We start from the raw sequence: 13359 nt of genomic DNA on the forward strand, positions 1-13359 counted from the left end.
GGGCAATTAGGGGGCTTTATGCGGTAGTATATGGGGGTCCCTGGCGCTATAAAAAGCTGCAGCGAACCTAAATACCTACCTGCCTAACTAGCGTCACCTGTGACACTAATACAGCGATCAGAAAAACGATCGCTTATTAGGCTGGGTTCACACTGGAGTGATGCGGGAACGCCACGAATGCGCGGCGGGTTCCCGCATCGCATGCCTCCCGGCGGCAGTTCACACTGCCCTATGCGAACTGCTGGGAGTGTCAGTGAAATGTTACTGACACCCCCAGATCAGTTCGCATATCGCAGTGCGATCTGCAAACTCGGATCGCATGGTGTGAACACCCATGCGATCCGATTCTGCTGCGGGCCAAAAAAAGGGTCCCGTGCGAATTTGCGGCGGGTGCGGCGGGTGCGGCGAATGGCTGAACTCGAATCGCACAGAGATCGGATGTGATTTGCACTGCAGTGCGGTGCGAATCACATCCGTTCTCATAAACCGCTGCAATGTGAACCCAGCCTTAGTGACACTGGCGACGGGGGGTGATCACGGGGTTAAACCTTTATTGGGGGGGTTAGGGGGGTACCTTAGAACTAAAGGGGGCTAACCCTAACTGCCCTAACAGTTATTAGTCACAAATGACACCCGCCGGGTGATCAGGGGGTTAAACCTTTATTAGGTAATAAATGGCGGGTGCCCTGAAACTATAAAAAAATAACTAACCAACCAGCGTCACCTGTAACAGTTATATGGTGATCACTGGTGAAAGGGTTAACTAGGGGGCAATCAGGGGGCTTTATGCGGTAGTATATGGGGGTCCCTGGCGCTATAAAAAGCTGCGGCGAACCTAAATACCTACCTGCCTAACTAGCGTCACCTGTGACACTAATACGGCGATCAGAAAAATGATCGCTTATTAGGCTGGGTTCACACTGGAGCGATGCGGAAACGCCGCGAATCCGCGGCGGGTTCCCGCATCGCATGCCTCCCGGCGGCAGTTCACACTGCCCTATGCGAACTGCTGGGAGTGTCAGTGAAATGTTACTGACACCCCCAGATCAGTTCGCATATCGCAGTGCGATCTGCAAACTCGGATCGCATGGTGTGAACACCCATGCGATCCGATTCTGCTGCGGGCCAAAAAAAGGGTCCCGTGCGAATTTGCGGCGGGTGCGGCGGGTGTGGCGGGTGCGGCGAATGGCTGAACTCGAATCGCACAGAGATCGGATGTGATTTGCACTGCAGTGCGGTGCGAATCACATTCGTTCTCATAAACCGCTGCAATGTGAACCCAGCCTTAGTGACACTGGCGACGGGGGGTGATCACGGGGTTAAACCTTTATTGGGGGGGTTAGGGGGGTACATTAGAACTAAAGGGGGCTAACTCTAACTGCCCTAACAGTTATTACAGTCACAAATGACACCAATGCAAAAAAAAAAAAAAAAAAAAAAAAATGACATTGGTGTCATTGTGACTGGGGGGCAGGGGTAATTGGGGGGGTGATCGGGGGGTAAAGGGGGGGTGTGAGTGTGCCTGGCATGTTCTACTGTGTGTGTGAGTGTTGGTGCAACTTACTGATCCGCTCTCCTCCGTGTCGGAACGGAAAATACCGACACGGAGGAGAGAATACATCACTTCCTCTCCTGTGTTTACATTACAGGAGAGGAAGTGATGTCACCGGGGATTTCTATTCGTCGGGAGCGATCGCGAGGGGGTGGCCATGAATGAATGGCCGTCCCCTCGTCCGGGATCGCTCCCGCACGAATACCGACCGCCGCAGGCACCGGGCGGGGGCCCGATCGGGCCCCCGACCCGCGGGAGGCAAGGGACGTACATGTATGTCCTTATGCCTGCCCGTGCCATTGTACCGACGTACATCGGCGTGCGGCGGTCGGCAACTGGTTAAATGTGGTGTTTACAAGTTGAAAACTTTTTTTTTGCTAGAAAATTACTTAGAACCCCCAAACGTTATAAAAATTTTTCTAACATCCTAGAGAATAAAATGGTGGTTGTTGCAATACTTTGTCACACTGTATTTGCGCGGCGGTCTTACAAGCGCACTTTAAAAAAAAAAAAAACACACACTTTTTTGAATGAAAAAATAAGACAATAGTCAAGTTAGCCCATTTTTTCTATATTGTGAAAGAATGTTACGCAGAGTAAATCGATACCAAACATGTCACTCTTCAAAATTGCGCCCGCTCGTGGAATGGCGACAAACTTTTAACCTTAAAAATCTCCATAGGGGACATTTAAAAAATTCTACCAGTTGCATATTTTGCACTACAGAGGAAGTCTAGGGCTAGAATTATTGCTCTCGCTCTACCGATTGCGGTGATACCTCACATGTGTGCTTTGAACACCATTTTCATATGCGTTCGCTTCTGCACGCAAGCTCGGCGGGACGGGACGCGTTTAAAATGTTTTTTTTTCTTCCTATTTTTTACACTGTTTAAAAAAAAGAATCTGTCACCTTTATTCCTATTACAAGGATTGTAAACATCCCTTGTAATAGAAAAAAGCATGACAGGACCTCTTAAATGAGTTCTGGGGTCAAAAAAGACCCCAGATCTCACATTTACACAAAAATGCAATAAAAAAATTTTTGGTCATAAAGAAAAAAAAAAAGACCCTTTAAGAGCTATGGGCGAAAGGGACGTTATCACGTCGCTTACACTCTGCAGTGTCATGGAGAGGGGTGGGGGCCATCTTCCCCTCACGCGTCTCCATGTCAGCCCAGGACATGATCACCTCCTCCGCTGCCGACTACTCCGGTAAGCGGCGGTGGGGGGGCCCTCTCCCGCCAAAGATAAAAGTGATCTTGGGGCAAATCCACTGCAGAGGCCACTTTTATCTTGTACCGGACCGCCAGCCGAACATGGGGATACCAGGGTTATGGCAGCTAGCTGCTTCCATAACAACGATATCCGTCCCTATTGGCATTACAATACACATTGGCATGTGGCAGTCCGGAAATGGTTAAGCAAGGGACAGCGATGGGTGGGGGATGAAGCTGCTACCTTGTCTAAAACCCCATTTTGCATTATAAAATTTCTACCCAGCACCCAATAGCAGGTTTAAAGCAGTATTAAATTCAAACGCAAACATTACATTGCACCTTACCAATTCTTAGAGGTGGTGGCTGAATTAGTTTTATTTTTTTAGGCTCCCTTTCCTGTATTTTAACCTGGTGATCCAGCCAGTAAGTCTGCTGTTTTTCAACAGAACAAGCTCTCCTGCAAAAATAGCAGTTTGAGTATTGAGACAAATCATTTACTACCGACAGGGGTGCTTACAATGATCAAATTAGTTATTCATGTAAAGCCTTTATCTCAAAAGTAACAAAAACGTGTTACTTTAACTACTATCTATTTCTGTTAGTACATCTAACACTCCCCCAGACTGACAAGTCTGCTGCCCAAGGGTGCCCCTGTGTTCCTTCATCCAGAGCGGAGGCACTCTAATACAGGAGGGGTGTTACTGGCCAGATCACCAGATGAAAACAGAGGAAGAAAAACCTAAAAAAAAAAAAGAAATCGAATGCAGCCACCACATCTAATGACTGGTTAGCTGCAATAAATGACATATTTGGTTTTGGGTTTAATATTGCTTTAAGTAAACTTTCTTGTTTTTAACTGTAAGCACCCAATTAATTTTCCTAAATGCTGGAAACTAATTAAAAGCTCTCAGCTCTGCAGGATATACTTTTTTTATATCATGCCGAGTGATGGTTCTTTTCCAAGTCTTCGCTATGGATTACTGTTCTTGCTAGTAAATTATCTGTAAAAAAAAAAACACTTAGCATTGTGCTGAAAATTCCAAAAGATATTGAAGAGTTTTGTTCTTCATCAACAAAATATATAGTTTGGACAGACAATTATTTGTCACGTTCGTGGCATATTCTCGGGCGCACACTCTACCTGCTCTGATTAAACGTGTAAATCTTCACCCGACAGTGGCTGTACTTCTGCAGGATTTTCTTGGTGTCTTCATCAGTGTTGAATGAATTCATAAGAACGAGAGGGACCTCTGTGTTGTAGGTTATGTTCAAGTGCTTGTATAGATGAGAAAGTAAAAAAAATAAGTATTCGGTATTCTAAAGTAGTTATGAAAAGCATATCAACTATAAAAACATAAGCAAAAAAACCTGGCAAACAGTAATGCAGCCTAAGTGAAACAAGAAACTACAATGGCAGCGACTTTCATTGTGCCGTAGCTGTATATGGGCACTTGGCTTCACCAGCAGATCAAAACCAACAGGACCATCAGCAAAACAACCAATCCACCCAACATAGACTCCTGGGCATTAGTGTGATCGCAGAAGTAATGAATTGCATGTAGAAAAAAAATGCATTGCATTTTGTAAAATCCCTAAAATTAAAATGGCATCTGTCATTAAGCAACTACTCCAAGGGGGTTGATGGCCCTGGAACCGCATGGTGGTTCCATCAGGTAATGGCTGCTTTCACGAGAACCAAACTGCACATGTTTTGCCTTGTGACAGAACCCCTTTTAGGGCGATTTATTTCTTTACATAGCTTATAAAAAGGACACAGCAGACACATTTCATGCCAGAAAGAGCTGACTCACAGATCCTACAAAAATGATTTGTATTGTGAAATGTGTATGACTGTAGGCCATTTCAATGTAACAAAAGATGCTGAAATAAATCAGCCTAATTAGCAAGGATATACTTTGATGCAGCGTTTTTTTTTTGACTGTACATTGAAGGGGACCATGTTGATTTTTCACTTGCTTCTAGCAATTGTATAAAACACCCATCTGCATTATAAACCATGTATCCCACACCCACCTAACTGTCCCCGAGCCGCCCCTATCAAATCATTCTCTGCAGCTATTACCTTTTGTTCCACCCCCTCCCTTTAGAATGTAAGCTCTAGGAGCAGGGCCTTCCTGTACCTTTTGTATTGTACTGTAATTGTGTTGTCCCCCTATACATTTTAAAGCGCTGCGTAAACTGTTGGCGCTATATAAATCGTTAATAATAATGTTCCGTGCAGCTTAAAAGAGAAGTATGAAAAAAAATTAAAATAAATGTATACTTACCTGAATGAATGCAGCATTGATCTGATGCTGCATCTTTCCCCCACCGCTTCTGCAGTGAGAACTGAGTGATTAAACACCACTGATCGCTTAGTTCTCTCTTAGACCTCTTAGTCCCTGGCTCTCTGCTCTGCGCCCGCCTCCCCCCCCCCCCCCAGCGCTCACTGGAGCCCTTGGCCCTGACAGGCTGAGCCAGGTGCCGCTCCAAGGTTCTGGGTGGATCCCAACTATATACCGTAGTCGGAATCTTTTCAGAGCATTGGACCAGCTGCGTGACATCAGCAGAACTGGGACCATAGCCTGCTGTCAGCTAAAAATGGGTCACAGGAGTGCAGAATGAATCGCACTCCTGTGACCTACAGGAGAAGTACAGGCAAAGAAGATTTGGCTATACTTCTCCTTTAAATTACAAGAAAATCTTACTAAAGCAGTCTTTATCAAATGCTTGTTTCACCCTTTTTATCCTATTTTGATCTCAGAGTTTCTGATATCCATTTTCAGCTACTTCCTGTCTACATGTACTCCAGCAACTGCTGCAAGACACCGTGTCAACCATGGACATGCTTGTGCAACACGTGTCGGCACAGCCACTTGTATTCTCCATTGGGAGAATACGAGAAGGTGGCAGTAGAATAGACAGACAGGGAAAGGTTGCTGTCACCCTATAACAGGAAGTTCCTGCACAAGGGTCCGTGGGGCAGGATCTCAAAGTATTGCAAAATAGTAGCAGATTTTAAAATATTGAAAATTACTTTTGAAGTTACCTTAACATGAGATTATAGTGACTTGGTCAATATACATTATAGGGGAGATGAGTAAAAGTAAATGCAAAGTGTAGTGGGAGTTTCAGGCTGGGTTGACACTAGTGCAAATTGTATGTAGGTTCTCCGCATCCAATACACAATAGCAGAAGATTGTGACCAGCTCTCTATGGAGCTGGTTCACACATCTCCACAGCGGCTCTGGTGCGATTTGCACAGGAACGTCGTACATCTTTTGGTCTGTTTGAGGTCCGAATTTGGGCTAAAATCTGACCTAAAACATTGAACGAGGATGCATCAGACTCCTGCTGTGAGCAGCTGTGTGTTTCAGTGTGAACCCAGCCTTAAGTGTACAAGTGCGTGCTACTATATGTCATTCAGAAAGACCACAAGGACCTGTGAGATGTGGAGGGAACATTAATCACTTGCAATAAATGATCTTATCAGATGAATGCCATAGTCTGAAATGTGATTGAGAAAGAAACTATGTAAGCATAACCTCATTGCACTCTTAATAAGCCCTTATGTTTAAGGAATAAGCTTTCATTGTTCAATACAAACCTGCAATCTGCAATGAGAATGCATATTGCAAAAACACACGCAATCTCCCCATGGCCCCTTTCACACTGCGGCCACAATTTTTCCATCGATTATGACACGACTTCAGGGTATGCCTGTGTAAACGTGAGGTCTTTAGACAAAAAGGAGGGAGAGATGAGGGCGCTCTGGTGAGGCTGGGTATCCGGTCCTTTGTAGCAGTGGAGAGATTCCACTGAAGGCAGCGCTTTGTAGAGAAGTAGCATCTCTGGGGGGTCATAAAGGAAAGAGAAAGGTGCCTCTAAGTACAGTGGTTAAAAGATTTATTACAGGCACAATGCGATTAAAAACACCTACAAGATTATAAGAGATCATAGGCATATAATGATTAGTCGTCCTGCGGATCGCTGTAATCCTTGTTTGTCTGGGAGAGAGAGAGATAGCCATCCTGCAGCTGTCAGAGTCCCTGGTGACGTGGATTGTCAAGGAGGAGAAGATGCAAGGAGGTAGCCTGAGTTCTGGAACCGCTGTAACTTCAGGTGAAGATGGTGGGCGGTAACGCTTTTCGGAGCATGCATGGCTGGCAAAGGAGCCGGGCATGCTCTGAATGCGTTACCGTCCACCACCTTTACCTGATGTTACAGCGGCGGTTCCAGAACCCGGGCCACCGCATCGCATATTCACCACCTTGCCAATCCACGTCACCAGGGACTCTGACAGCTGCAGGACAGCTCTCTGCCCCACCCCAGACAGACGAGGATTACAGGGATCCACAGGATGACTAATCATTATATGCCTATGACCTCTTACTATCTTGTAAGCGTTTTTAAACCAATTGTGCCTGTAATAAATATTTTAACCACTGCACTTAAAGTTGCCTTTCTCTTTTCTTTTTGAGGTCTCTGGCTCTCAAATCGCATCAAAGTCAGAACAAAGTAGTACAGGGACTACTTTGAAGTAGCACAGATATGAATGGTTATCATTAGGAATCGTGAGGTATGACTTGTCATGCCACTCTGATGTCCAAAGTCGCAGGAAAAGTCACACAAGTGTGAAAGGTGTCTAAATGTCACGACGACAGGCCATACACACGTCCAGCTTCTCATAGTGACTTTCTGTTTGAATAGATGTAATACCAGCTCCTTGGGACTATACAATAACCCAACTATGACAGCCAATTCATATTTCCTTCCCCTATTTATGACTGGACAGTCCAGCACAAAACAGTGTTGAAAATATTTTACATTCATATTATTCCTTTCTTAAAGAGGTTTTGCTTTGACAGCAGTATAACCAAAAGGTCCAATTTTAAGCTAAATATCTGTTACTGTCTCACTGAAATATTTATTGCCAAAGAATCCAATTTTTTTCTGGCACCCAGTTGGTGCAGTTTTATTTCATGGTCATGACCATCTGTTGTTTTTGGAGATTTTCCTCAGGCAAAGAAACAGATATTTAATTTAACACAAACATCGTAAATTTTATACGGTGCACTGGCAAGAAAAGAGCGCTTCCAAAACATAAGGTTTTAGGAAGTTTGGCCATTCCTAATGAATTTATGTGCTATAATCCTACAACTAATAATTCAGGCCAAAAAATTGTCTCTGCCCTCTGCTTAAAGCGGGAGTCCGCGTTTTTTTTTTTTTTTTTTTTTTTTTTTTTAAAGCCAGCAGCTACAAATACTGCAGCTGCTGACTTTTAAAATAGTGACACTTACCTGTCCAGCGCGCCCGCGATGTCGGCACCCGAAGCCGATCTCTCGATCGTCTCTCGGGTGCTGCCGCCGCCATCTTGGGTATGGGAATCAGGAAGTGGAGCCTTTCGGCTTCATTTCCCGGTTCCCTACTGCGCATGCGCGAGTCGCGCTGCGCAATAAGAATGGACCCGCTGCCTCTGGGATCTGTGCGTTTCCCAGCAGGCAGCGGGGGACCTTCGGAAAGGGGCGTAATGTACGCCCCTTCCCGCAGAGAGCTATCCCGGAAGTGGGTGCAGATACCTGTGCTGTACAGGTACCTGCACCCCCCTCCCCCCTGAAAGGTGCCAATTGTGGCGCCGGAGGGGGGGGGGGTTCCGATGAGCGGAACGTCCACTTTAGGGTGGACCTCCGCTTTAACCACATTCAATAAAAGGAATCAGTAAAACAAAAGGCTTTCTAATGTTCCTTAAAAAAAACAGAAAAAAACAAAACAAAAAAATCCAAATAATGGAGGATTATACGTGAACACTACATAAAAAATTTGCAACCAATAGGAATTTATGTCAGACTGGCCGGCTTTATTAAAGTGAAGTCTTTTTGGGTTGCTAAAACATTTTGCTTATTGTATGCAATTAAAAGAAGAATGCCATCCAAAACTAAGTTACATGAGAATCGTTGGCCATGGTGCTTTTCCTAAATAATGCATTTAAGCATCTTTGGGACTTTCTTCTCTACTCATGTTCTCTATTGTGTATCTCACTAAAGTGAAATAAGCCTCAGATTTTTTCATATTAAAGCAGAGTGCCACCTAAAAGTGGAACTTCCTCTTAATTGCTTCCTCCCATATTCATATTCACATTTGGCACCTTTCAGGGGGAGAGGAGAACGGGGACCTGTTTTATGACAGGTCCCCTTCCCCCACTTTCAGGAGACTGGGCCACGGCCCGATCTCCCGAAAGTTCATCCCCTCCTTGTTCCTCTGCTGCTGGGCCAATCAGAAAGCTTGCTTGCTTCATGCAGGCGAAGAGGGAACCAGGCGTGAAGCTGAAAGGCTTCACTGCCGGTTTCCCTTACCTGGAATGGCGGCGGCTGCATCAGACAGTCGATCTGAAGACATCACAGGCTCCCAGGACAGGTAAGTTTCCATATAGTAAAAAAGTCAGCAGCTACAGTATTTGTAGCTGCTGACTTCATTCCCCCCCCCCCCCCCCCCAAGGCGGAACTTCACTTTAAAGGTGTTGATTTACTAAGCCTGGAGAGTGCAAAATCTGGTACAGTTCTGCATAGAAACCAATCAGCTTCCATCGAACAAGCTGAAGTTAAAAGCCAATTGGCTACCATGCACAGCTTCTCTAAATTTTGCATTCTCCAATGTCAGTGTATCAGCCCCTAGGTGTTCACCTACCAATAGGAAAGCGTGAACAACCACCCTTCATTTCTGTCTCATGCATTCCCCTCCTAGACACTGCCCATTACTGGGGGGGGGGGAGATGGGGTTTCAACAACAGAAGCAGTACTGTCACTGGTCCAGAAAGCGGTGGGCAAGGTGCTGATTGACAAAAAAATATCCCCAGAATACTAGCTTCATCTTTGCTCAGGCATTAGCCAGTCAGCGTCAACTTCTTGTACTAAGATGCAGGTCCCACTGAACCATATAAAGCTTGCTGGCTCCACAGTAGCTTCTATTTGGCTATGGTTGACATAGCTCAGGCCCCTGCTGTTGGCCTCCAAGCTTTTAAAAGCTTACAATGTTACAAAAGTCCCAGTGAGTGATCAGTGGGGTAGGGAAGACAGGGGAACTGTTGCCTGCCAGCAAAATAAACATTCTTCCACTATGCTCCTTTCCAACACTGGACTGGGCTTCGATGACCACATTTAATGAAAAAAAAAAAAAAGAAAAAGATATACATTTTATTGGGACTGAGCTGTTTATTGTGACATGACAGGAACTTAATCATGCAGACTTACTGACAGGTCTGCTTTGAGTTACCAACCAGCTGTTTTCTCCATTAGGGCCGGTTCACACTGCAGGCGAGGCGAGGTGACTCCGACTTGCCTCGCCGCGACCTGCCGCGACCTCAGCGGCAACTTGCAGATGACTTCTGTATAGAAGTCAATGCAAGTCGCCCCGAGGTCGCCCAAAAGTAGTACAGGAACCTTTTTTCTGAGTCGGAGCGACTCGAGTCGCTCCTCTCAGAACGGTTCCATTGTACAGAACGGGGGCGACTTGCGAGAGCGAGGCGAGGCGAGTCGTGTCGCCTCGCATCGCCCGCTGTGTGAACCGGCTCTTAGACTGAACGGAAAAGTAAACTAGAAGTGCAAGGATTCCTTTGTGGTCTGCAGTAGTCACATTACAGACATGAGTAGTGCTGGCTTACTAGCAGAAGGAGGCCTGATGGTCAACTCACTTTAAAAGGATGTGGCATGCCCCCACAATGAACTGATATTCTTCTTTAACAATGGCAATAAAAGCACCTCATAGAAATAGTTGCCATAATTTTAAGCCGTGCAGACCATCCATTCAATGGCTTTGCAAGGAATGTGCATTATCAGGCTAACACTCACCTCTATTTGTTTCACCGTGAGATCTAGGAAGGTATTCTCATTCCGGACCCCTATTAAGCTTTTTGGGCCTTTACATCCCATGCTGGTCCCCAAACCTCCATTAAGTTTGACGACAACGAGTTTGTTGAGAACTGAAGAAATGTTTTCTGGGAGGCCTCTGGCTTTCATCTTCTCATATGGCTGAATCTGTTAGATACATAGAAATGGAGTTTACAGATAAGATTTCCCACTCTGATTCCTTGTTCATATCATATGAAAAAAAAATCTTACAAGTCACAATGTATGAGGAAATGGAACATAAAAGATAAGAGGGCAATTTTGTGCTACTGCAGAGATGTAGTCAAAGTTTATTTTTTTCTAGTTTTGGCAAAATTGGGGAAAAGTCAGCACTCCTCACATGTTTTTTCTATGTTTGTCCCTACTGAGGAAATTCCTCGACAGTTCCCAAAACACATCAGGAAATAATCTGCTCAAAATGAGAAGCAATTCCGACACTAGAACTGTCACCGATATATAGGTATCCCCCGCTGGGAAGTTTCCCTGCTGCTTCCCATCCAGTGGCAACTGTAATATTTTAGCCATCTCCTTTTAGTGATGGAGGCAATGGCCACCTGTAGAGCATGACCTAGGGTTTAACCCTTCCTCATGCTTTTCAAAAGCTGGAGGAAAAAATTGTCTGGAGTTCCACTTTAACCACATGTGTATTCTGGTTATTCACATGAAAATCTGCAGGGGCATTTTTCAAGTATAGAGATAGGATAGAACGGGAAAGAATGGTATGGAATGGACCAGAACACACAAACTAAAAGAAAACAGGTGACAGAAGAAAAGAGTGGCATACATTAGTAATATTATTTGCATTAAGCTATAATTTTTACATAATATAGAAAAAAAAAAAAAGTCTGCTTTGATCCGCAATTATCTATGACACAGGATCATAGGAGCATTAAATGAACAGTACAGGAATAATAAAACTTGCATTCCTATATCAGAACTTTAGGATTACAACCAATTATAATGGTGACCTACTGTGGATATAAAAAGTCTATACACCCCTGTTAAAATGTCAGGTTGGGGGGTAAAAATAGAAAAATGTGGTTGCAAGAGTGGGCAAACCCTCTTATAACTGGGGATGTAGCTGTGTTTAGAATTAAGCAATCACATTCAAACTCACGTTAAATAGGAGTCCGTACACACTGGTCATGATTTAAAGTTCCTCTGATTAACCTCAAACAAAAGGCCAGCTGTTCTAGTAGGCCTTTCCTGACATTTTCTAAGTCGTATCCTACAGCAAAAGCCATGGTCCACAGAGAACTTCCAAAGCATCAGAGGGATCTCATTGTTAAAAGCCATCAGTCAGGAGAAGGGTACAAAAGAATTTCCAAGGCATTAGATATACCATGGAACACAGTGAAGACTGTCATTAAGGGGAGAAAATATGGCACAAAAGTGACATTACCAAGAACTGGATGTCCCTCCAAAATGGATGAAATGATGAGAAGAAAACTGGTCAGGGAGGCTGCCAAGAGGTCTACAGAAAAATTAAAGGAGCTGCAGGAATATCTGGCAAGTACTGGCTGTGGTGTACATGTGCCAACAATCTCCCTGCTTCATATGTTTGGGCTATGGGGTAGGCCTTTTCTTACAAAGAAAAACCATCTAAGCCTGGATAAATTTTGCAAAAACAAATCTGAAGTCTCCCAAAAGCACAAGGGAAAACGTGTTATGGTCTGAAGCTGTAAAATAAAATGAAAAGGAGCAACAAATGATTCGTTTAAGTAAATATGCAGCCATATTATTTTATTTTTAATTTTTTTACTTCTCTCCACCTAAGAGATTTCAGTTTGTTGTCCAGCTGGGTTGTACAGTTTATTGGTCACATTAAAAAGGTGGAAAAAGTTCTGAAAGGATTTATCTTTCTTATTTTTCCATCACAGAAACCTGACATTTTAACAGGGGTGTGTAGACTTTTTATATCCACTGTATATAGATGCACTTGAGGTTTTGTAACTTATTACAGTCATACAAGTTCATTGTCTGATAAGCCTTATAAACTACTGCAGGTGTATCGTCCTTCATATAACATACGTCTGTTCATTGTTTCTATAGTCACTCAGCCTATACGCACCCCTTAGTACTGTCGTGGACAGAACTGCCCTTAGGGATGTTTTAGTGTCTCTTGGAACACGGAGGACAGGTGTCATACAAAGTAATGATGTAAAGGGAGAGGCTTTGTACACATCATAGGAATGTGACTTTCACACCCCTCAGAGGACTTTATGCCTTAAGAAACAAATTTTGTAACTACATGAAACAGCCAGGTACTCTGACTCAATACAAGAGGGATATGAAGAAGAATCACGGGGTGTTCGTGTTCGTGTTCATCACAGGCAGGCATATGACTAACTTGCCAAACCTGCTTTCACTGTTCCATTACTCAATACAAAGCCTGATCATTGAACAAAAAGCTTACTAGAGAGACTATTTCCACATGCTGGTTACAGTTACCGGAAAATTACTAAACACGATACAGATCTTCACCGAAACCTAGTCAATCAACATAGATTTGTTTTTTTAATCTATCCATATAGATGGATATCCTGTTCTGCAATCCGTAAACATAGAAAATATTCCTATATCACAGTTATTTCTTGAGTGTAATGTACACAGTTATTCACCTTTGAAATTGGATTTGGTGCACCCATGAAAATAGGCACCACATCCCACAAAAAGTTTTGTATGAATAG

General features: G+C 44.0%; 1 protein-coding gene across 3 annotated transcripts in view; it reads right to left on the reverse strand.

Moving 5' to 3' along the window:
* Positions 1-13359, reverse strand: part of UGP2 (UDP-glucose pyrophosphorylase 2) — a 150873-nt gene that overhangs the window by 25655 nt on the left and 111859 nt on the right. For all 3 annotated transcript variants that reach the window (XM_077485977.1, XM_077485976.1, XM_077485978.1), the window contains 2 exons: positions 10613-10798; positions 3910-4043 (listed from right to left, as the gene is read on the reverse strand). In XM_077485977.1, the coding sequence (XP_077342103.1) occupies positions 3910-4043; positions 10613-10798 (320 nt within the window). The remainder of the gene's footprint in view (positions 1-3909; positions 4044-10612; positions 10799-13359) is intronic.

The sequence above is a fragment of the Lithobates pipiens genome, unplaced genomic scaffold, assembly GCF_037356315.1.
Source record: "Lithobates pipiens isolate NorthernLeopardFrog02 unplaced genomic scaffold, aLitPip1_a1.2 Scaffold_18, whole genome shotgun sequence".
In the NCBI taxonomy this organism is placed as follows: domain Eukaryota; kingdom Metazoa; phylum Chordata; class Amphibia; order Anura; family Ranidae; genus Lithobates; species Lithobates pipiens.